Here is a 21,599-nt window from a genome sequence, read left to right as displayed (position 1 = left end):
GTCAGTTTAAAAATGTATTTAAATAAGTTATCAAAGTAAAAAAATTAATTTATAAAAGACTTTCTGAGACATTTTTAAATCGCTAAAATTTATAAATATCTTTAAATGATGTGTTTAAACAAAAATAATAAACTATAAAGACATCTAGAGATATTCTTGAATTATAAGAGATTTTTTTGTAAATAATTTAAATCATAAAGAGTTTAAATGCAATTTACTTAAAAATAAAATTAATTTTCTTTTAACTCAACACTTTAAAATAATCAATCTTACAACTCTCACACGAATTAACATAGAATTTTGCACTTACATTTTGTAGATCGAATAATTAGTTTTGAAGAGTTGTTTATAGAAAAAACGATAAATTAGATGACAACAACACAAACTCTTGAGTTATAAAAAATTATCTTCACTAATGATCATGCATTTAAAATTTAAATACATAATAAATTATTATAAATTTATAATATCAATAGAATGACATAACGAGGCATCAGGGGGCCGACCCGACCCGGCCCGGGGTAATTACTTTCCCTCCCTCATTCTCCCGGGAGAAAATATTTTCCACCGTCTTCCACCAACAAAGGAAAGGAGGAGATGAATGAAGTAGACAATGGCCGACGTGCGAGCGCGGATCGGAATCATGAGATGGTTTGGTTCGATGGCGGCGGCGTCCCCGCACGAGAGACAGAGAATGCGGAGGGGAAGAATCAACGAACAAAGTAGGAAGTAGTCCGTTCCGATTCCGAGGAGGCAACGAATCCGCTTCCTTAATCTCTTCTTTTTAACTCCTCGTGCATATTACTGTCTCGTTGTTCAATTCCACAGCCCTAAATCTCTTTCCGTGGAACGCAGGAATCCAAACTCCTCCGGGGATGTAAACATCTACAAAATTTCGATGGAATTTACTGATACCGAGCACGGATCCAATCAAGTGTCTCGATTATACGGGAATTTTCGATTATCAATCACAACAGGAAGATCAAAGATGTTGAAGATATTCTTCTTGAGGTTGAATTCAGGTCCAGGATCTTCTTCACGAGTACTACTTTATCTCTATCGCCTTTCCCTACTTGCATATTACTCTTTTAACTATCTTGTTATTTTTATTATATTTTCCTTTCTATATTGCTGCCATGTACGTCCTCTTATGTAGGCTCTTGAATGGATATAATTTCAATAAGCAATGTTTCGTACGGTTAATGGTTGCTTTTCTTGATATATGTTTTTGGTTGAGTTTTCAATTTGTTTATTTTTTTTCTTTTGTTGAGTGGTTTTCTTGGTATTTTCTCGTGCTTAACTTACCCACCTTTTCTTGTTACGGCTAGTCTTCCAAGTAGTTTTGGATGTTCCATTACTTAATCTCGTAGAGACGTGAAGAGTTCTTAATTGTAGACGATCTCTTTTTGATATTTTAGTTATTTTGTCATTTTCTTGTATGAGGGAAATAACGAATTTAATTAATTTGTATTATAGATGGGACAATTGATACACACTATTTAGCACACATTCTTGTTTTACTTAGATAAATCTATCCAGTTTGATGGAGAATATGTTCTTACTTCACGCTTGATGTTACATAGAAGAGATGCAAACTTTTCCCTGTTGACCAACTATTTGATGACACTTGATTTTGAACTTTTTACCTAGTCAATTCACTTTCAACTATATCATAAACTATCATAAACATTTGTCTTTGTGTTATCCTAGGCATTTGGCGTGAACTACTAGTTCACCGATTAAGAGGCTCTAGGATGAAAAGTTGGCTAACAAAGCATTTAAAGTGCTCATGGTTATTATAGGACATTTTCTGGTATAGTTGTTAGATCTGTATAATGGGCATCTCTGTAAATGATTTAAAATGAAAGTCTTTTACTCATTGTGTTTAAAATTTTGCACGTATAAATATCTACAAACAAGAAAGCACACACGTGTAAGACTATGTCTATGTGTATTTAGGCTTAATGATGTTGCGTGGGATAATGGTTATCCATGTTTACTCCAAACTTGTGACCATGTCTACAAAGAATTTCTTAAGTGCATATTCCTACTCCACTTCATAAATAATGTTGAAGTTCCTTTGTATATCTCCTTTAAAAGTTGGCAAGGTTTAACTTTTAAATTTAAATCTTCTTTTGGCGTGGGTTTGGCATTTGTATAAATGTTAATTCCCAAAAGACAACTCAAAAAACCTTTTAAGTTGTCACTTTTAGACAATGTGAAGGATGATAAATCCTGACCTTGATAGAGCATATGGTTAAAGTAGCTGAAGTTTATAATAAGTCGTTAAGATTCTTGTTCCAACATGCTGGTTATGTGTTTGATTCTTGGACGAGCTCATGGTTTTACACAATAAACATTACTTTTTATCAATATATTTCTTTGCTGATTTTCCAAGTCTAAGGATGCAGTGCATAATTTTGTAAGCATAAAACTAGCTTACTTGGACTTGGTACACATGGTGAATCTCTCTCTCTCTCTCTCTCTCCCATTTCTTATTGAATGGAACTCTTGCTTGAATAGGTTTTTTTTGGTGGGAATGCAATCTAAGTGGCTTGGGTATTGTCTCCCATGGGATAAGATGGTGGAATCTGTCTTGAGATAAACCTTGTAGATTGCCAGTCACACTTGCTGAGAAAACCAACCACCAGAGCAAGCAGCTATCTCTTTCTTCTCTTTCTTACGTAAGTCTAACTCATTCACAATTTTGATTCTTTCTTTTTAAATGATACGGCTCTAAATATGACCGTACAATTGTCACAATCGTTCTTAGCTAAGCCTTACTCTTTGCCACGTTTCACAATCTCCATTCTTGCATTTATATAATACCGCAATATACCGCACTGTGCACTACAGAACAGTGGTTGTGATGGATGGCCTCATAAACTCGAGAGAATAGGTAATCTTCAAAATTCCTCTCCTAGAAATCCGAATTTTTGTTTCAATTAGAATGACCTACAACATGAGTGTGGGGATTTAGTTGACATTCATGTGGGCTTCTTTTGTTGCAGGTCGATTGTTGTTTGTGTACTGCTCAAGGTTCTCTTCAATTCTCAGCAAGCAAACAATTCAGGTACTTATCCATTTACAGATGCAGTCAAAGATGCTTGAAGGGATTGTAATAGTGAAATCGGGTTCATCTACTTCATTGATCTATCATTAAATGTTTTATCAATTCATGCATATGGCTTCATTGTTGTCTGATATGGATTTGAATTGAAATAGGAAGATCTGGGTTAAGTACATTTATACTTGATTAATTTGCAGTAAAGGTGTCTACGTCGATCACTAAATGAGTTTAACTTACATTATATTGTGATTGGAGGTATGATTTGTGAATGACTATATGTCATATATAGAAAATACAGTTTAGTTGTGTCACATCCTTTTCAAGAGGATTATACTTGTATAATGTTGCTAGTAAGATATTTGTTCAATAGCTGTAGTCTACTTGCTTCACAAGGTCGTTCAATTCTAATCCAATAGCTAACCTCTATGAGTCATATGTCATTATTTCAGTTTTATCCATGTGCTACTTTAGGCTTCTAATTGGGAACGATACACATTGGACATGAAAGGAAAAAAGAATTGAAACTGTGACTCTCTCTCTGTTCTCTATTTTCTTGATTGTACAAAAAAGATTATGCTTTTGCTAAAGTTTAGGATTTTTTCCCCCTTTTACTTACTCCTGCTCCTGCAATACCTTTTTTGAGGTGGGGTGGGGGCAGGAGACTACCTCTTGATCTTTTATTGGTCTGTGTGAGAATGAGATTCCTTCAACTCTCTTCATTTGAGATGTACTTGCCCTCAGAAGTATTTAGACTATGTATAGGTCCTCTTTTCTTCAACTAACAAAATATTCGCTCCATCACATATATTTATGATTTTCCTTCTCAAGAATTTTGAATTCTATCCAAATAACCTTTCAAATCTTTAGTGGGTCTGCGTGCAAAAAATAAAACTTCTATTCATTTTCTTTCTATAGATTAGATGGCGTTGATAACCTTACTTTCCAAGTTAGTTGTGTTAACCCCATTCTTACTAGTTTTAATGGTTTTTCTTTTTCTTTCTATATTTTCTGGTTGATTTGTGCATCCTTGTCGGTGCATAATCTATAGTTCACGTGGTCAAGTTTCTCCCCTTTTATCTACACCTAAAAACAACACGTCAAACCTTAATCCCACTAGATGGGTCAGTTACATGAATTCTAGCTGGTTTCTTCCCATGTTTTTCTTGGTGTTTCTCTACCTCTTTTGTTGAAACACTTCTTCCATTCCATCCACTCCTCTTTGGAGCCTCTGTTGGTCTTCTCCTTACATAATTAAATCAGGTTTGATGTTTGACATTTAAATTCTATCTAGTCATGCTGTAACTTACTTCCTTGCATAATTGCATTTACCTTCAATGTCAGTGAAAGGTAGTGGCTAAAGGCGTGCCATAAACACCAACCCAGTGTGGATCTATGCAAGGGTTTTATTTTCAACAGAAAATAGCATAGCGGAAGCATAAAACATACACAACGAAAACCAAAATCAACCATGCAAGACTCAGTTTCTATCACCCACATGCGAAACAGAAATAGCCTATGCCATAAGGGGTTTTTTTGGTATACAATGTTGTTTTACTTTTGTATACTTAGTTTTGATGATGAAAAACAATGTTTTATTTAATCCCTAAGTCATGAATCAAGGTTGTGGTTTTCAACATAAATCAATTTCAATATCAAGTATTACTTTGTGAGAATGAAAACCAAATGAAGTTCAAGTATCGAGATTTCAAAGTTATATTTTTCTAAGTCTGGAAGATTAGCACCTTATAAGGAGACATATATAAAAATGTTTTCTTTTTAGAAAACTAACTCTCGGTAATTCAATAGCTAACATTCATTAGTGATAAAATGATTTTTAACGAATTTTTCAAGAAATATAAAGTGTATATCTTGGAAGTGGTAAAATCGTAAAATCCTAAGTTCCTACTAAAACCCAAATTCTACTTTTTTATTCTTATGGATTTTGATTTTTTAGATATTTTTATTGAATCCAAGTGGGGGGTACTTTCTTATTTATATTTATGTATTAAAGTAAATGGAAGGTAAAATATAAATTAAATAAAATGAGGACATTTACTTAAACTAAAGAAATGTAAATATGTGGTGATGTTTTGTATCAATCAAATGTGCTTCTACATGTTATCAGTTGAGTTTTCAATTTTTCATAATGGATAGTCGACTATGTGGTTCTGCGCTGTCGACTATGCCCTAGGATAGTCGACTATGCTTGTTCAGTTTGTCGACTAGATATGGTATCTATCGACTATATTTGTTCATAAATTTCGAAATCCTCTTCATATTTTTGCATCTGTCGACTATGTTTATGTGCCTGTCGACTATGGGAAATTTATGTTAGAGATAGTCGACTATGCTTTCTTGTCTGTCGACTATGCCTTAGTTTTATTTGAAGAAATAGTCGACTAACCTATTTGATCTGTCGACTATGTGTTTCACAGAAACTTACAACAGCCAATTTTTCAAATCCCAACGGTCACAAACGACTACATTTCTCTTCAATCTTTTGGGATGCCTATATATATAACTCATGGATGATCAAGAAGTGGCTAATGGATGGGAACGAGTTGATCTAAAGAGTTCAGATCATTTTTACTCGAGCTTATAAAATTTGTACTTTTGTATTTTTCTCTCTTCAAGGCTTTGATCTAAATCTGTATACATTCATTTAAGCCTTGTTTAATCTTGAGAGACATTGTAACTAAGAGATCCTTTTCTTAGATTCTCTCTAATTATACATTTCTTGTATTTCCTAGCTTGTGTAGCTAAAAGGCCCATTTAATTGGGAGGTATGTAAATTTCCTAGTTGAGGACTAGAAGACCTACTTGGGTTGAGTAGGGGGTTGATAGTGGATTGTTTTGAAAATCCTTAGTGAGGAGCTAAGGTAGTGGATTAGGCTTGGGTTAAGCCGAACCACTATAAACCCTTTGTGTTCTTTTATTACTTGTGTTATTTGATTTGTTTATCATTGCTGGCATTTCATTATCATCACTTGCATTGATTTTTTATTTTCAATCAAAAGGATTTCAAGATTTTCTATCAAGCTTTTTTAAAATAGCCAATTCACCCCCCTCTTGGTGTGTGCCATAGCACCTCTCGGTTTAACAATTGGTATCAGAGCCTAACTCCTTATTTCAAGGTATAACAACCTAAGGAGAGATCCATGGCTCTTAAAGAAGGTTATTCTATAAATGTGGCACCGTATTTTGATGGCTCATTATATGATTTTTGGAGAAAAAGAATTTGTGTATTCATGACATCCATTGATTGTTATTTGTGGTATATTGTGGAAAATGGTTTTGTTTTAAAATCAAAGATGGAATGGGATGATCGTGATAAAATGAATTTTTTTTTAAATATTAGAGCTATGCATATTTTACAGCATGCCCTAAGTGATGATATTTATGTTAAAGTTTCTAAATGCTCCAATGCTAAAGATATTCTAAACACTCTTGATTCATTATATCTTTCTAATAATGTTGTGAGCAAGTTGATGAAAATTCACAGGTTGAAAATTCATTGAATCATCAACAAATGGAGGAGAAAGGAAGTTCCCGTGTCTCTAGTGAAGAAAGCTCAAACATGTTTTTCATGGTAAATGAAGAAGAGGAGGTAACCTCTACTTCTACTCTTGTTATTGATATTGATCATGAGTCTAGTTTTTCGTATGCTTATAATGATGACAGTGAGAATGATTTTTCAAATGAAGAGTTATTGAATGCTTTGAATGATTTATATGAAAATTTTGAAAAGTTATGTTTGAAAAATAAAACTGTTCAAAAGAAATTAGATTTATTGTCAAAAGAATTGGAAGTTTTAAAATTTAAGAATGAATATTTGATTACTTCCAATAAAGAATTTTTAAAAGAAAAAGTTTTGGAAGAGTTTGAATTGAAATCCTCAAACAGTGCATTAAATGAGAGATCTATTTTAAAAGAGGAGATTACAAATTCATGTGATCATGAACTAGGTGTTCAAAATTTCAATAGTCAAAGAGCTAATGTCAAAAGCTCACCTTTACAGACCTCTCATGATGTTAAATGCTTTTACTGCTGCAAGAAAGGCCACATTGCATTTTGTTATCCTTTTAAAAGGAAATCATCTAGTGGTCCTAATTTGAAATGGATTCCTAAGGGAACTAAGCTGTATAATATTTCTCATATTAAACCCCAAGAATCCAAGCATGTTTTGATACCTAAAAATTCTCATTTTAGGAGGAATGTGCATAAACATAAGAAGCAAACAATTTTCATAAAAAAGAAACAAAAATCTTTTGCTTCACATCCTAGCTATTGGTATCATTTTAGAAGCAAAGGTTTTGAAAGAAATAATTCACATAAGCTTAAACAAATTTGGGTTCCTAAGGAGGAGCTCTATGCTAACAATGGTGAACCCAAAGTGGTTTGGGTACCAAAAGCTTGTGGATGAGTTATATTTGCAGGTTGCTTGACATCCAAATGAAACTTAAAATGAAATCTTTGCGGATGAATCAAGCATGAAAGAAAAGGGGATGAAAAAGAAATTCAACCCCAAATGATGTATTGCCAACCAAGTGTAAGAAAGGTTTTATTAATTAAAATCTTGTTGGTATCTTTCTTTCCCTAAACTCTCTGTGTTTATAAGTTTTGATGATCTTGAGTTATAAGTTTGCCTCTATGATTTTGTTGAAGATCTTAACTAATAAGGGAGAATTATAGTGTTTTGATATATGCATTAATTAAGGGGGAGAATAACATTTGTTGATATGTTCTGGAAAATGTGTTTGTGATAAATAGCCTTAAAACATAACTTGATTAGTGTTACCAATTTATGTGATATGAATCATAAAATATGCATTAATGCTAATTCTTGTAAGGTTACATGTCTAAAAACAAATGAGACATAGAGCTAGTATGCTTAATGCTAATTTATGTGAAGTATTTTGTCTCATAACAAAAGAAATAGAGATTATAGGAAATATGATAGAAATTGTACTTAGACTTATCTAGTATAGAAAAATGCTCAGTATCCTCTATTTCTCAAAACTTGGCTGTCATAAGAGACTAGGTCATGTGAACATAAATGTTGTTGACTATCTATCCAACGTGATCTTGTTGAAGGATTGCCTAAAGCTCAAATATGAAAATGATTACATTTGTGGTGCATGTATGAAAAGCAAACAACTAAATGTAACTGTTAAACCTTCAAATGAAGTCTCCACCTCTAGGTCTCCAGCCCTACTTCAGTTAGATCTTTCTGGACTTAAGAGAATCCAAAGCCTAGATGGAAAACATTATGCTATTGTAATTGTAGATGACTTATCTAGATTCAATTGGTAATTTTTCTTGCTTTAAAAAGTCAAACATTTAGATAATTTGAAATCTTTTGATAAAGGTATATATTTCAAAAAATTAGAAGTAATCATGAGGAGAATTTTGAAATGAATAATTCAAGTACTATTGTGAAGAAAAATGATATTAATTTTCTAGTGCTAGAACAAAATGAGGTAGTTGAAAAGAAAAATAGATCTTTACAAGAAATGGCTAAGAATTGTGTCTTGTAACAAAAATCTTTTGATCTAAGCCATTAACACCTCATGCTATATGTTGAATAGGATTTCTATAAAGCCTATCTTAAAGAAAACCCCTATGAGTTATAAACCAAATATTCCATATTTTCATGTTTTTGGTAGTACATGTTTTATCCTTAATAGTGGTAAAAACTCTTTAGGAAAGATTTGATGTTTAGAGTGATGAAAGAATTTTTTTAAGATATTCTACTCAAAGTAAAGCATATAGAGTATTTAATAATAGGACTCTAACAGTAGAAGAACTATTCTAGTTATAGTTAATAATGTAAGAGTTGAAATTCTAAAACCTAATGAAGATCGTGATAATGAATTAGATCTCAAGGAAATCAATCCATCATTAAAATAATAATAATTTTAAATGCTTAATGAAGAAAATGTGGCTCATGAAGAGAGAGAATCATCGAAAATCTATGGAAGATGATGAGATCATAGAAAATCTTTTTAGAGAAATTAGAACATGATCATCTCCTAAAAATAAATGTCAATATGATGCCCTTATATCTCAAGTAGAGCCAAAAATATTAAGGAAGCTCTAATGGATGAAAATTGGTTTATGGCTATGCAACTAGGGCTAAATAAATTTGAAAGACATAAATTGTGTCAATTAGTTCCAAGACCTAAAGATCACCCAAACCATATGAGTGTTTAGAAACAAAATAGATGATAGTGGAATGTTTATTATAATTAAAGCAAGATCAGTAGCCCAAGGATATAATCAAGGAAAATGAATAGATTATGATGAAACTTATGTCCCTATAGTAAGTAAGATTGGAAGTCTTGAGAATATTGTTGGCATTTGCATGTCATAAGAAGGATAAGCTATTTCAAATGAATGATTAAAAATATCTTTTAAAATTGTTATATAAATGAGGAAGTATATGTGGAACAACCCCTTGGTTTTGAGAATCCTTAATATGAGAATCATGTGCAAACTTTCCAAGGCTCTATATTGTTTAAAGCAAGCCCCTAAGTCATGGTATGAAAGTCTTAGCAAGTTTAGTCTGGAGGAAAAATTTAAAAGAGATCAAAAAGATATATCATTGTCTCTAAACCTCATAACAATGATATCTTATGAATCTACAAGTGATTCATGTAGCATCTATAAATCCCTATGGAATCAAATTTGCCAATCTAATGCAAAGGGAACTTGAGATAAGTATAATATAAAGAAGATGAAGGGATCCTTATGTCTAAGCAAAAATTACATCTTCTTAAGAAATTTAATATTTTTGAAAAGTTGCATCTCAAAAGAATAGTTCATCAATCCTAGACAAATATGCGAAATGCCAAATGGTGGAAAATAAGCTATATAGAAATATGATTGGACCATTGCTATATTTGATAGCTAGTAGGATGAACATCATGTTTAGTGTTTGCCTATGTGCTAGACTTTAATCCAATCCTAAGAAATCCCATCTTGGAGGCAAAATAGCTAAAAAGAACACTAATGATCCATGTTAAGTTATAAGAAATTTCCTAGTGTTTTTGTTTTGAAGGAACTGAATTTCCATTCCATTCTCTTTCATTAAAAGTGATTATATAGTTGCTTGAATCCTATGGATGGAACAAAAAGACAATGGCATAAATCCCCACAATATTCCAAATTAAATGTGCCAATACAAATGCTATAGCCCTAGCAAAAATTCAAGGAATCTTGCTTGAAAAGAAAATATCAATTGGTATCATGTCCAAATCTATTGGAAATCAAACTCTAGATAAATCTCTATCAATCCTTGAGTTCAAGTGATTTTATCTGAAGAAGTTTCGAAGCATCATAACATTCTATTTCGAAACACAATTTCCATAATGTTTTATTTTGAAACATGTTGTCCCATGCTTTGAAACATGTTTTCCAGAGAGCTCCATTTTGAAACACATTGTTCTAAGTTTCGAAACCTTTGATTCAAAGAAGTTTAGATTCTTCATGTCTCTCAAATCTATCATTGGTTAAATCAAAGGGCTTCGCCGTTAATCTCTTAGATCTCAAAAAATTGATAAATGATATATTCTTGATGGCATATAGTATTCATGTCTTGAATCATTTATAATGCTATTTTTCTTGTATGAAATAGCTTGATTATCTTTGTGTGACAAATGAATACTTGGGTATGAAATCATGCTTTATTTGCTGAAGGATCATCTTGCTTCTTGAAGTTATCTATATGTAATGATCCTATGTGATTACAAGTATGGCTAAGATTATCAAAAGACAAATGCATGTTCTTAAAGCCTATCCTTAATATGTCTTGCATTAAATTTGCCATAACTTGTTTAGATTTATGTTTTTGGATGACCACTTATTCTTTGAACATATATATATGAGTGCATGTGGTTCATTCCTCAAATTTATGATCATTGTCATATTTTACTCTTGCGAAAATCATTTGAATTGAGACAAATTGCTATTCTATTTTTATATGAAAAATGTCTCTATATCTTATAATGTCCCGTATAAGTTTAAGGGGGAGTCTTTTTCAAAGAGAGTTTTTCTATTTGCTTGAAATGATTTATTTAACTCCTATATTGATCATTTAATGTATATGCCTCTTACATGATGAATGGCTATGGATTTGATCTAGCGCCTTGATTGCTTAAATATGAGTGATTTCTTGAAAAGATATAGATTGGCTCTAATATGATCATGAATATGTAATATGGTATGAATTTTTTTCAATTTTTTTTGGCATCTCATGAAAAAGGTTTCTTTGATATATATATATGACATGTGCTCAAAAATTATGTTTGATATTAATAATGTCATCTTAAGGGGGAGCTATCTCTAGTTTTTAAAACTATCTTTACTTAGTTATGTTTATCTCCAATTCATTTCTATTGAAAAGATTTTTTTTTTTGTTTCAAGAGAAAATTATTTTTTAAAGACTTACCTTTTTGATTTATGACAAAAAGGGGGAGAGATTTGTTGAAATTGATTTTAAGTTTTGTCATCCTCAAAAAGAGGAAGAATGTTGTTTTACTTTTGTATACTTAGTTTTGATGATGAAAAACAATGTTTTATTTAATCCCTAAGTCATGAATCAAGGTTGTGGTTTTCAACATTAATAAATTTCAATATCAGTATTACTTTGTGAGAATAAAAACCAAATGAAGTTCAAGTATCGAGATTTCAAAATCATATTTTTCTAAGTCTGGAAGGTTAGCACCTTATAAGGAGACATATATGAAAATGTTTTCTTTTTAGAAAACTAACTCCTAGTAATTCAATAGCTAACATTCATTAATGATAAAATGATTTTTAACGAATTTTTCAAGAAATAAAAAGTGTATATCTTGGAGGTGGTAAAATCGCAAAATCCTAAGTTCCTACTAAAATCCAAATTCTACTTTTTTATTTTTATGGATTTTGATTTTTTAGATATTTTTATTGAATTCAAATAGGGGTACTTTCTTATTTACATTTATGTATTAAAGTAAATGGAAGGTAAAATATAAATTAAACAAAATGAGGACATTTACTTAAACTAAATAAATGTAAATATGTGGTGATGTTTTGTATCAATCAAGTGTGCTTCTACATGTTATCAGTTGAGTTTTCAATTTTTCATAATGGATAGTCGACTATGTGGTTCTGTGCTGTCGACTATGCCCTAGGATAGTCGACTATGCTTGTTCAGTCTGTCGACTATATATGGTATCTGTCGACTATATTTGTTCATAAATTTCAAAATCCTCTTCATATTTTTGCGTCTGTCGACTATGGGAAATTTGTGTTAGAGATAGTCGACTATGCTTTCTTGTCTATCGACTATGCCTTAGTTTTATTTGAAGAAATAGTCGACTAACTTATTTGATCTATCGACTATGTGTTTCACAAAAAGTTACAATGGCTAGTTTTTCAAATTCCAACAGTCACAAATGGCTACATTTCTCTTCAATCTTTTGGGATGCCTATATATATAACTCATGGATGATCAAGAAGTGGCTAATGGATGTGAACGAGTTGATCTAAAGAGTTCAGATCATTTTTACTCGAGCTTATAAAATTTGTGCTTTCACTGTTGTATTTTTTTCTCTTCAAGGCTTTGATCTAAATCTGTATACATTCATTTAAGTCTTGTTTAATCTTGAGAGACATTGTAACTAAGAGATTATTCTCTTAGATTCTCTCTAATTATACATTTTTTGTATTTCCTAACTTGTGTATCTAGAGGGCTCATTTAATTGGGAGGTATGTAAATTTCCTAGTTGAGGACTAGAGGACCTACTTGGGTTGAGTAGGGGGTTGATAGTGAATTGTTTTGAAAATCCTTAGTGAGGAGCTAAGGTAGTGGATTAGGCTTGGGTTAAGCCGAACCACTATAAACCCTTTGTGTTCTTTTATTACTTGTGTTATTTGATTTGTTTATTATTGCTGGCATTTCATTATCCTCACTTGGATTGATTTTTTATTTTCAATCAAAAGGATTTCAAGATTTTCTATCAAGCTTTTTTAAAATAGCCAATTCACCCCCCTCTTGGTGTGTGCCATAGCACCTCTCGGTCTAACACCTTCGGATGAAGATCGGTGCCGATTGCCTATGCGTTGCTCTCCTCCATTTTTGTCTAGCTAGTTGCACCCTCCCTGCAAGCACTTGGGTGACCAGCCCTCCTCCGCAAACGTAGAGGACCTAGTTGGTCCACCCCCAAGCTGCCAAGGAATCCTCCAACGGAGCCATGCTAGGACCCTCTCGATGGCCGGGGGGGGGATCCGGAGCTATGTGTTGTTCCTTCTTCGTTGCTTCTTGACTATCCAACAACCACTCTTTAGGGAGAAGAAGAAGGGAGTTGCACTAGCTTGTCTTGGAGCAAGAACAAGAAGAAGCCGCAACTTTAGAAGAAGAAAAAGGAGACGGATAGCAAGCAGGAAGAAGAAGCAGAACAAAGGAAGAAGAAGAGAGAAGGTGGAGAGCAGCTCACGCGATCGAGTCCCTTGATTCTCTAATCCACCAAACCCCTTCAAATTCCTTTCCCTTTTGTCAACAAGCCGTTCACGCCTCTCCCCTCCCATTCCCTCTCTCATGATTTGCATCTGAGCATTTAACAAAGATGCGTCTCATTTAATGGCAGAAATGATCAACATATTGAGGAAATTGGTCGATCGTTTCAAGATGATCTACATTATTTCAAGCACCAGTTGACAGAGCACGAATGGTTGACAATATGCAAGCACTGGAAACGGTTGACCGCTCCATGAACTTGTCAATCAATTCCGTCTGCCAGCACCAACTTCATCTAATTGCCTCTAAGGCCCTGCTATCCAATAGCCATCTCCCATAACCATAGATCCATGTGTCCCACACATGATATAGCAACCAACATCACTGTCCAACAGCAACGAGGAACACACTAATAGCAATGGATCACTAACCCGCTACATTACTCGATATGCGTGTGACTTTCTAAGTTCATAGTCATGTAGCAATCAGGACATGTCAACTCCCTAACGTTGACCAATCCTATCAGCCTACTAAGAGGATCTCTCCAAATCCCTAGAACACCCTGAAAGATCCTGAGTATCCTCTAGCTAGAACTCAGGACGATCCTAATGGTAGCGAAGTTCAACTCCATATGAACCTATTAAGGCTCCTCAATTACCATGCACTATAGTTCTTCCACTAACTAACATCCCGACCGAGTGAGAGTCATGGATTGATTAAACTCATAGGATTCAGTAACTAAGATTGATCTAGTATGGTGTGTGATATAGGTAGCATGTCAGATCCAATCCAACATTTGGAACTCTTTCCAATCTCATGCTCACCTTAAGGGATTTCCAATCACAATCACCTACATGGATTACATAGGATGTTTGCCCCCATCCAATGGAGGTTAATGGATCCCATTAGCGAACATTTGTCTCCATACACTATTGTACAAAGACCGCACAGAGAGCATTTCCACTTCTTATACTAGATGGTTTCGCTCAACGACAAATCACTGATACCAGTGCACAAGACACTATGTCGTCTCTGGTCAAAAGACCAGATACACAATCAAGAGGCAGCGATAGATCATTAATCCTCAAACCATGTGATATGTTGCAGGCGTCACATTTAATGGATGTTCTTCCAACACCCACCCACATGTCTACCATATGCATCCCATGCAATGTGACATGTGACTCACCACTCCATCTCATTAGCATCTCCATGCTAAACAATGGTAGTAACTCATGTGTCAGTCTACTAATTGATTAATTATAGTCCTTTTCTGATAAATCTAAGGACTATGAATACCTTTAAGAAATCCTGGACTAGATATCCAATTCACACAGTCTCAAACTTTTGAGAGTAGGAAGTCTACCAAAAAATCTAAGAACTCATTCATAAAGATGAGGGGGAGAGATATGAACGAAGATATGATCTTTTATTAATATTAAGAATAATTAACAGTGCCATTCACATACATCCCATATAATGTAAATCTAGCATCTAGGGCACTATCACTAGTAGTTAGAAGATCTACTTTCTCTTGCTTCCATGGTTCTCTCCTCATCCCCTAGCGCTGTCAATCTCAGAATATCTATTTTCACTTTCTTCCATGATTCTCTATTCTTTTTTGTTTTTTTTTTCCCCTAAAGAATATTGTCTTTAAAATTTAAATCATGTTTGATATTTAAATTCTATCAAGAAACCTTGAAGCTTTCTGCATTGCATTTGCCTTCAATCTTAGAAGATCTATTTAATCTTGCTTCCATGATGTTTGCCTTTTTTTTAGTTTCATTTGGTGGAGAGTAGCTGATAAATGGGCATAGATCTATAAAGTAAATGAACTCCATTTAGCCCTCCATCGTGTTGCAAAGCTAATTCATGATGTAAAACATTCTTATTGCATGGCCCGTGGATAGCAAGAAAGGATATACACAACCCATGCACTATGGTTTTCATATGGCACATTTTGATACCTTCATCCATTCAAGGATATAAACACTGATGCAGGACAAAAGGGGAAAATTGCTGGAAGTAGAGAAAAGAAAGAACGGGGAAGAAGAAGAAAAGCAAAGAGAAGAAGCAAGAGAAGAGAAAAGCTGAGAGAGGAGGAAGCTCAAGTAGTGGAAATCAATCTCATTTAATTATCAAAAACTGAATTTCTCAATACATTATGTTGCCTATTTGTAGGCAATGAAAAGATTATTTATCTAAAAGATAGTAATCTAGTAAAAAGATGGTTCTAATCTCTAATCAAATATAACTCTTATCTAATCTCTAAATCAAATATAGTTCCATCATCCAAACAACTATGATAAATCAAAACAAAACAAGATAAGTAACTCCGAAAATAAATCCCTATCATTATTCTTATCACACTCCAACTTGACACTTATCTTCAACTCAAACAATCATTCAAATGATATAGGCACACTAGAGCTTGTTGATAGGAACATCTCACAACATGTGGCTTGCAAGTCCATCATCCTCTACTGGTTCCCAACCTAAACTCGTGGTAATTGTTGAATTTTTGTAGTTGCCATCACTCTCTCTAGCACATTGCATAAGGTGTTGCCTGACACTCCAACCTTTCTAATGCTAACTACGAGTGCATTTCTTAGGATTGTAATTGAATTGAGTCGAGCTGAGCTTCGTTGAGCTTCGGCTCAACTTGCGAGCCAGTTTCTAGGCTAGTGCTCGAGCTCAACCAAAACTCATGCACCTGCTGGTGAGCTCGAGCTCAAGCTTGAGATTGAGCTTGCTAGCAAACTTGGGCTCGCCAAAACCTGTTATTTTGCGTAAACCTAATTTGCTATTTCGCTTTATTATATATACATATATTATACTACGTTAAATGATTAAATTAATATATATAATACATATTCAAATTAATTATATTATTATAATAATTTAAAGTTTTATAACTTTATGTTAAATAATATATTTATAAAATCATAAATAAAAGTATTAATGTATTTATAAACGAGATTGTTCTCAAACTTCTAATCAAGCATATTTATGAGCCTCAATCAAACATGTTCGCGAGCTTTAATGAGCCGAGCTTTACTGAGCCGAGCTTTACTGAGTTTAAGCTTCGCTCATTTACAAATCAAGGTTCAAAGTTAGTCTCAAGCTCAAATCGGTTACCTTAACGAATAAACTCAAACGAGCTTTGTCGAACCGAACACCGAGTAGCTCATAAACAACTCAGCTCATTTGCGACTCTAGCATTCCTTTGTTGTGGCTTCCTAGTTAAGCACAGTTTGTTATATCATTGCATATTGTCCCATTCTATTAATGATTCTATCCTCATCTTGGACCTACTCTATCCTTTAGTTATGGTAGATGACCAACATTTTTCCTACAAACCACATAGTCCGCTATTGATATCTCAACTTTGTTGTCACTTTGTGAACTAGGAAATGTGTGCCCTTAGGCAACACAGGTGTACGCTCTTGTGCCAACACTTTTTGTCCTTGTCCCTTGAACTTCACGAATTTCACCTTGAGTTAAGAACACACAAAACACACTATTCTAGTACCTTAGCTTGTTAGGCCTTCATCTTCAGACATCTCATGAGTGTTTGTCAAGTGCAGATTTTAAAGCTTTACTATACCATGTGTTACGAAATTGGATCGATAACAAATCACAATCAAACCAATCAACCACACACGAACACATAATTTACATGGAAAACCCAAATTGGGAAAAATCACAGGCAGAAAAAACAAAATATCACTAACCAAATATTGATAATACAAAAGTGATATAGGTGCAACTGATTCTAGAACATTAAACACCTATTTAACAACAACAACAACATATCCAGCCGTTATCCCACTATGTGGGGTTGGCTACATGAACTCTAGACTTCTATGTGGGTTACATCCTAACAGATAGTTTGTCTAGAATTCATATTTGGATCCGACTAGGTTTTACGCTGGCTATCGGCTACCTAACGCAACCCTCCTCCTTTATCCGGGCTTGGGACCGGCAGTGGATAATATCCCCTGGCGGAGTAATGATAAAATGAAGTTTGAACACTATCTTCACATGGAGAAGTTTCATGAGATGGTGAATGAAGATAATTGATATAGTTGTGTTCCATCACTTAGTTGATATGGTGAAACCAACAAGTACAATATGGAAACACAACAAGTACAATATTGAACACCTATTTATAGACCTAAAATCATCTATGGATGAATACAGGAAATCATATCCTGATAAGAAGATGATGCATGATGATATTTCTCCAGATGAGATAAATTTCACATAAAATCGAATTTGATAACACCACAATCACAGTCAAATTAGGAGTCTCAATCTCAATCAAATTTGAATTCCAGGTCACAATTGTAACAAGCTTCACCTTGACACGAAATTCAAATATGGAATTATCCAAAATTCTTTCTTCCAATAAAATCACGGAGAGTTAATCTCTTGATAGATACCAACCAAAAACTGCACCACAGGAAATACTACCCAAATCCAGACAAAGTTTACTGTAGTGGATATCTTTAGCTGCATTTAAAGCTTAGTCAGAGACCAGTCTCAACATATCTTTGCTCATCTTAATAACTTTGCATTTATCAATATAAATCTCCCTTGATAACTCCACCTTCATCTAAATCCATCCGTCCAAAATTACACGCATCTTAACTAGATCTGGGCAACAAATCTGCGCAAAAACATATCTGAATTTGGGTTAGCAGATTGGTTGGCCAGATATGGCCTGATGGGTCAACCCTGGGCTGACCAAATCTGAAGCGGGTCTGGACCTGGTAGTTCGGATCTAACCAGATCTGGATAAGGATTTGGGTGTGCTGAAACAATGGTCTTCTGCAATGGAGAAACCCAATCGACAATGGCGGCTGTGTTGATGGACGACAAGCAACAAGGAAGGTTGATGGCCGACGGCAGAGGAGCAAGGTTACGAAGGCTGACCGATGATTGATGGTGGAAGAGATAGTAGATCGGCAACAAGAAGCTTGATAGCGACTGACGATGTTCCAAACGACGAAGGGGCAAAGGGTGAATGGCAAACCAACAATGAGGTGGAGGAAGATGATTGGATTTGAAGCGACGATGAGGGTAAGGGCAGTCGACGGTGAAGGCGAGGTCGTCGACGATGGAGGAGGAGGTGGACGTGCGGCGGCGACGACGGGGGATGAACATGCTAGGCAACTTGAAACCAACTGATGCAGATGATGACGATGATGCGAATCCAACGGATGAGATCTGCCAAACATTGATGGTTTGATCCAATGGCTTTGATATCAGTTTGTTACGAAATTGGATCGATAACAAACCACAATCAAACCAATCAACCACACACGAACATAGAGTTTACGAGTAAAACCCAAATTGAGAAAATTCACGGACAAAAAGAACAAAACATCACTAACCAAATATTGATAATACAAAAGTGATATACCTACAACTAATTCCAGAGCATTGGACATCTATTTATAGACCTAAAATCATCTATGGATGAACACCTGAAATCATATCCTGATAAGAAGATGATGCATGGGGATATTCCTCTAGATGAGATAAATCTCACATAAAATTGAATTTGATAACATTATAATCACAGTCAAATTCGAAATCATAATCATGATCAAATTAAGAGTCTCAATCTCAGTCAAATTTGAATTCCGAGTCACAATTGTAACACCATGTAACCCTAGTGCCTCTCGTTAGGAAATCAACATTGAGCAGTGGTGCACTTAACTTCTACCTAATTGAGTCTTGTCATAACATCAGGTTGCTAATAGATCCCCATTTGTGAATAATAGTGATTTCACCCAGAGCATATACATTGAGATGCCTCTATACAGGGGTCGCTAATAGAATCCCCATCTGTGAATAATAGTAATTCAGGAATCTGTATTACCTTGCTCACACAGTTCTTTACCATATTAATAGTTTCTTTTTAGCCAAGTATAAGACTTACCCCTCTGTTTTATTCATGTGATCACACTGTTATCAAGTAATATATCTGCATTTGTTTCCTTGAAATATATTGACTTATTATATATGTTTAATACCTTCTTTGATTGTTCTTTCTGACAAATTCTTGATCCCGGGTTGAGATAATGGTTTCTCCTAACAAACATCAAACTATCCTCTTGAAAGCTAGAACTGCACGAGTACTTATAAGATTGAACCTAATCTCTGGTTTCACAAAGGGATCATACGAGTGCACTGCTAGATGTTCTAGCTTCCTATTTACAGTACTGTAGATAATTCTCCTCTTGTTTCCTGAAGTTCTCGTCTTTTCAGGTGGACTTAGCAAGCTGAAGTGGGTGAAACTTTGGGAGAGCATAGCCTAAGTAATTAGGGATGGTGAATTCATGGACAAATGAGTTCGATCCGTTAAACGATGAACTTATCATCTCCATATTCAACAAGGTATTGGATGCTAAATGGCTGTTCAGATGCTACATGGTCTTGAAGCATTTTGCTAATCTTGTACGCCGTGTTGAGAATGTTTCCGTCTCAGTGGCCCGCTATATCCCCTTGTCGGAAGAAGATCAGACTTAAAGTTTTTTGCTTCTTGGATGCACTCAAAGATCTTTTTTCTTTGGATATCCAGTTACCCTTTCTCTTTGACGGGGATTGGGAAATGTCATGGTTGGCACTGCTCAAATGGAAGAGAGCCACGTTGAACACCAGCCTCTCCGAGAAGGATCCGGAAATGTCATGTTTGACCTTACTTAAATGGAAGATAGCCAGGTTCAGCACTAACATTGAAAGTTTTGTATTTTTCATGGCAACTTCCATTCTTAGAAATGAACATTCAAGGCCCTACGAAGAAGAAGAAGAAGAAGAAGAAGAAGAAGAAGAAGGTGATGCAATAAATATGATGACAGAGGAGCTGAGAAACCGTCTTGGATTAGCAATAGAGTTATTAATTGATGCAAGTGGGAGGCTTTGTGTGCTTCTCAATGTTCTCGAGAAACACATGAAGCTTCAAAATGTCACGATTACAGATTCTATGAAACAAGGAAAGATCTGCGCATCCCATAAACAATTGGTGGAGTTGAGAAATTTGACAATGACAAAGGCAGTAGCGTCTAAAGTTGATGATACAGAACCAGAATTGCTGGTGAGATATGCTTATCTGCCATCATTGCATTTGCTGAAGTCTGGATATGTTATGAAGGAAGCCACTCTAGTTTTCGTCAGACAGGTTGATGAGGTGCCACGTGGTGATGAGAGTGATGATCATGCAGATGGTGAAATTTTAGCCGGTTCTTTTGACGGCGACGAGGAAGGGGCTCTTAGTGAAGCTGTGGAGAAAATCATGGAGAGCCACAAAAGTTGGATGACTACGGCATCCATAGAGGACATGCTTTAAAATGTGGTTGCAGTTGCTCAAAGACCAGCAATAGCAAGGTGTAGTAAGTAGGCCCTTCTCAAAGTATTATCATTTGCCCCTTTGAATTTGAAGTTAAAAGAGAGTTAAGTCTGTTAAATACTTAAAACATATACTTTAAAAGTAAAATAAAATTCTGTTTTGAATTTTAGAATCCAACAAGTTCTTTCCAATGAGCTTCATAAATTGATTTTAAATATTACTTTTAAATACTGACTCAAACCCAAAGCCCATATTTTAAGGAACCATTGACATTTTAAGGAAAAATATCAATGGTTCCATTAATGTTCGAACACAGAAAATTTTAATTTTGGGTGTCAATATTAACACACCCATGTTTTATGTTATAAATGACAAACTACTTCTTTAAAAGACAATAATTTATAGCATTTTGACTCAAACCCAAAGCCCATATCTAATTAGAAGATTCGATAAGTTTAAGAGGTATATTTTGACCCAAAAGAGTTCGATTTAGGCCCACTCTGTTTGCCCGCCAAGTTGATCCAAGGATTTAAATCCAATCATCTATATGGTGCGATTATAGTCTTATGCCATGCTAACATTCTACTGTTCTCATGACTTAATAGTGACTCTTTACTGCCTACACAATTTGTGTATAAAAAGGATGCATTTTTAAAAGTTAAATATCTCATTTA

The 21,599-nt window shown here is 34.5% G+C and overlaps 1 protein-coding gene across 16 annotated transcripts; it reads left to right on the top strand.

Annotated features, from left to right (window-relative positions):
* Positions 1–258: 258 nt before the first annotated feature.
* On the top strand, positions 259–21,129 carry LOC127799166 (uncharacterized). Of its 16 annotated transcripts, none has more exons than XR_008022561.1 (6): positions 271–722; positions 856–1,022; positions 2,524–2,684; positions 2,774–2,899; positions 3,012–3,073; positions 5,506–6,543. XR_008022561.1 is itself a non-coding variant. In XM_052332956.1 (6 exons), the coding sequence occupies exon 6, from the start codon at positions 20,053–20,055 to the stop codon at positions 20,923–20,925; it is 873 nt and encodes a 290-aa protein (XP_052188916.1). In that variant the 5' UTR covers positions 320–1,022; positions 2,524–2,684; positions 2,862–2,899; positions 3,012–3,073; positions 6,573–6,677; positions 19,848–20,052; the 3' UTR covers positions 20,926–21,129. The 16 variants fall into 16 exon arrangements, 12 of the variants coding, with proteins under 12 accessions (XP_052188916.1, XP_052188957.1, XP_052188904.1 ...); XM_052332956.1 differs by lacking the exon at positions 5,506–6,543 and adding exons at positions 6,573–6,677; positions 19,848–21,129 and having other exon boundaries at positions 320–1,022; positions 2,862–2,899; XM_052332997.1 differs by lacking the exon at positions 5,506–6,543 and adding exons at positions 6,556–6,677; positions 19,848–21,129 and having other exon boundaries at positions 320–1,022; positions 2,862–2,899.
* Positions 21,130–21,599: the final 470 nt, after the last annotated feature.

The sequence above is a fragment of the Diospyros lotus genome, chromosome 1 (assembly GCF_014633365.1).
Source record: "Diospyros lotus cultivar Yz01 chromosome 1, ASM1463336v1, whole genome shotgun sequence".
NCBI lineage: Eukaryota > Viridiplantae > Streptophyta > Magnoliopsida > Ericales > Ebenaceae > Diospyros > Diospyros lotus.
Note: the sequence above shows the minus strand (reverse complement) of the source record. Positions and strands in the feature narration are given on the sequence as shown.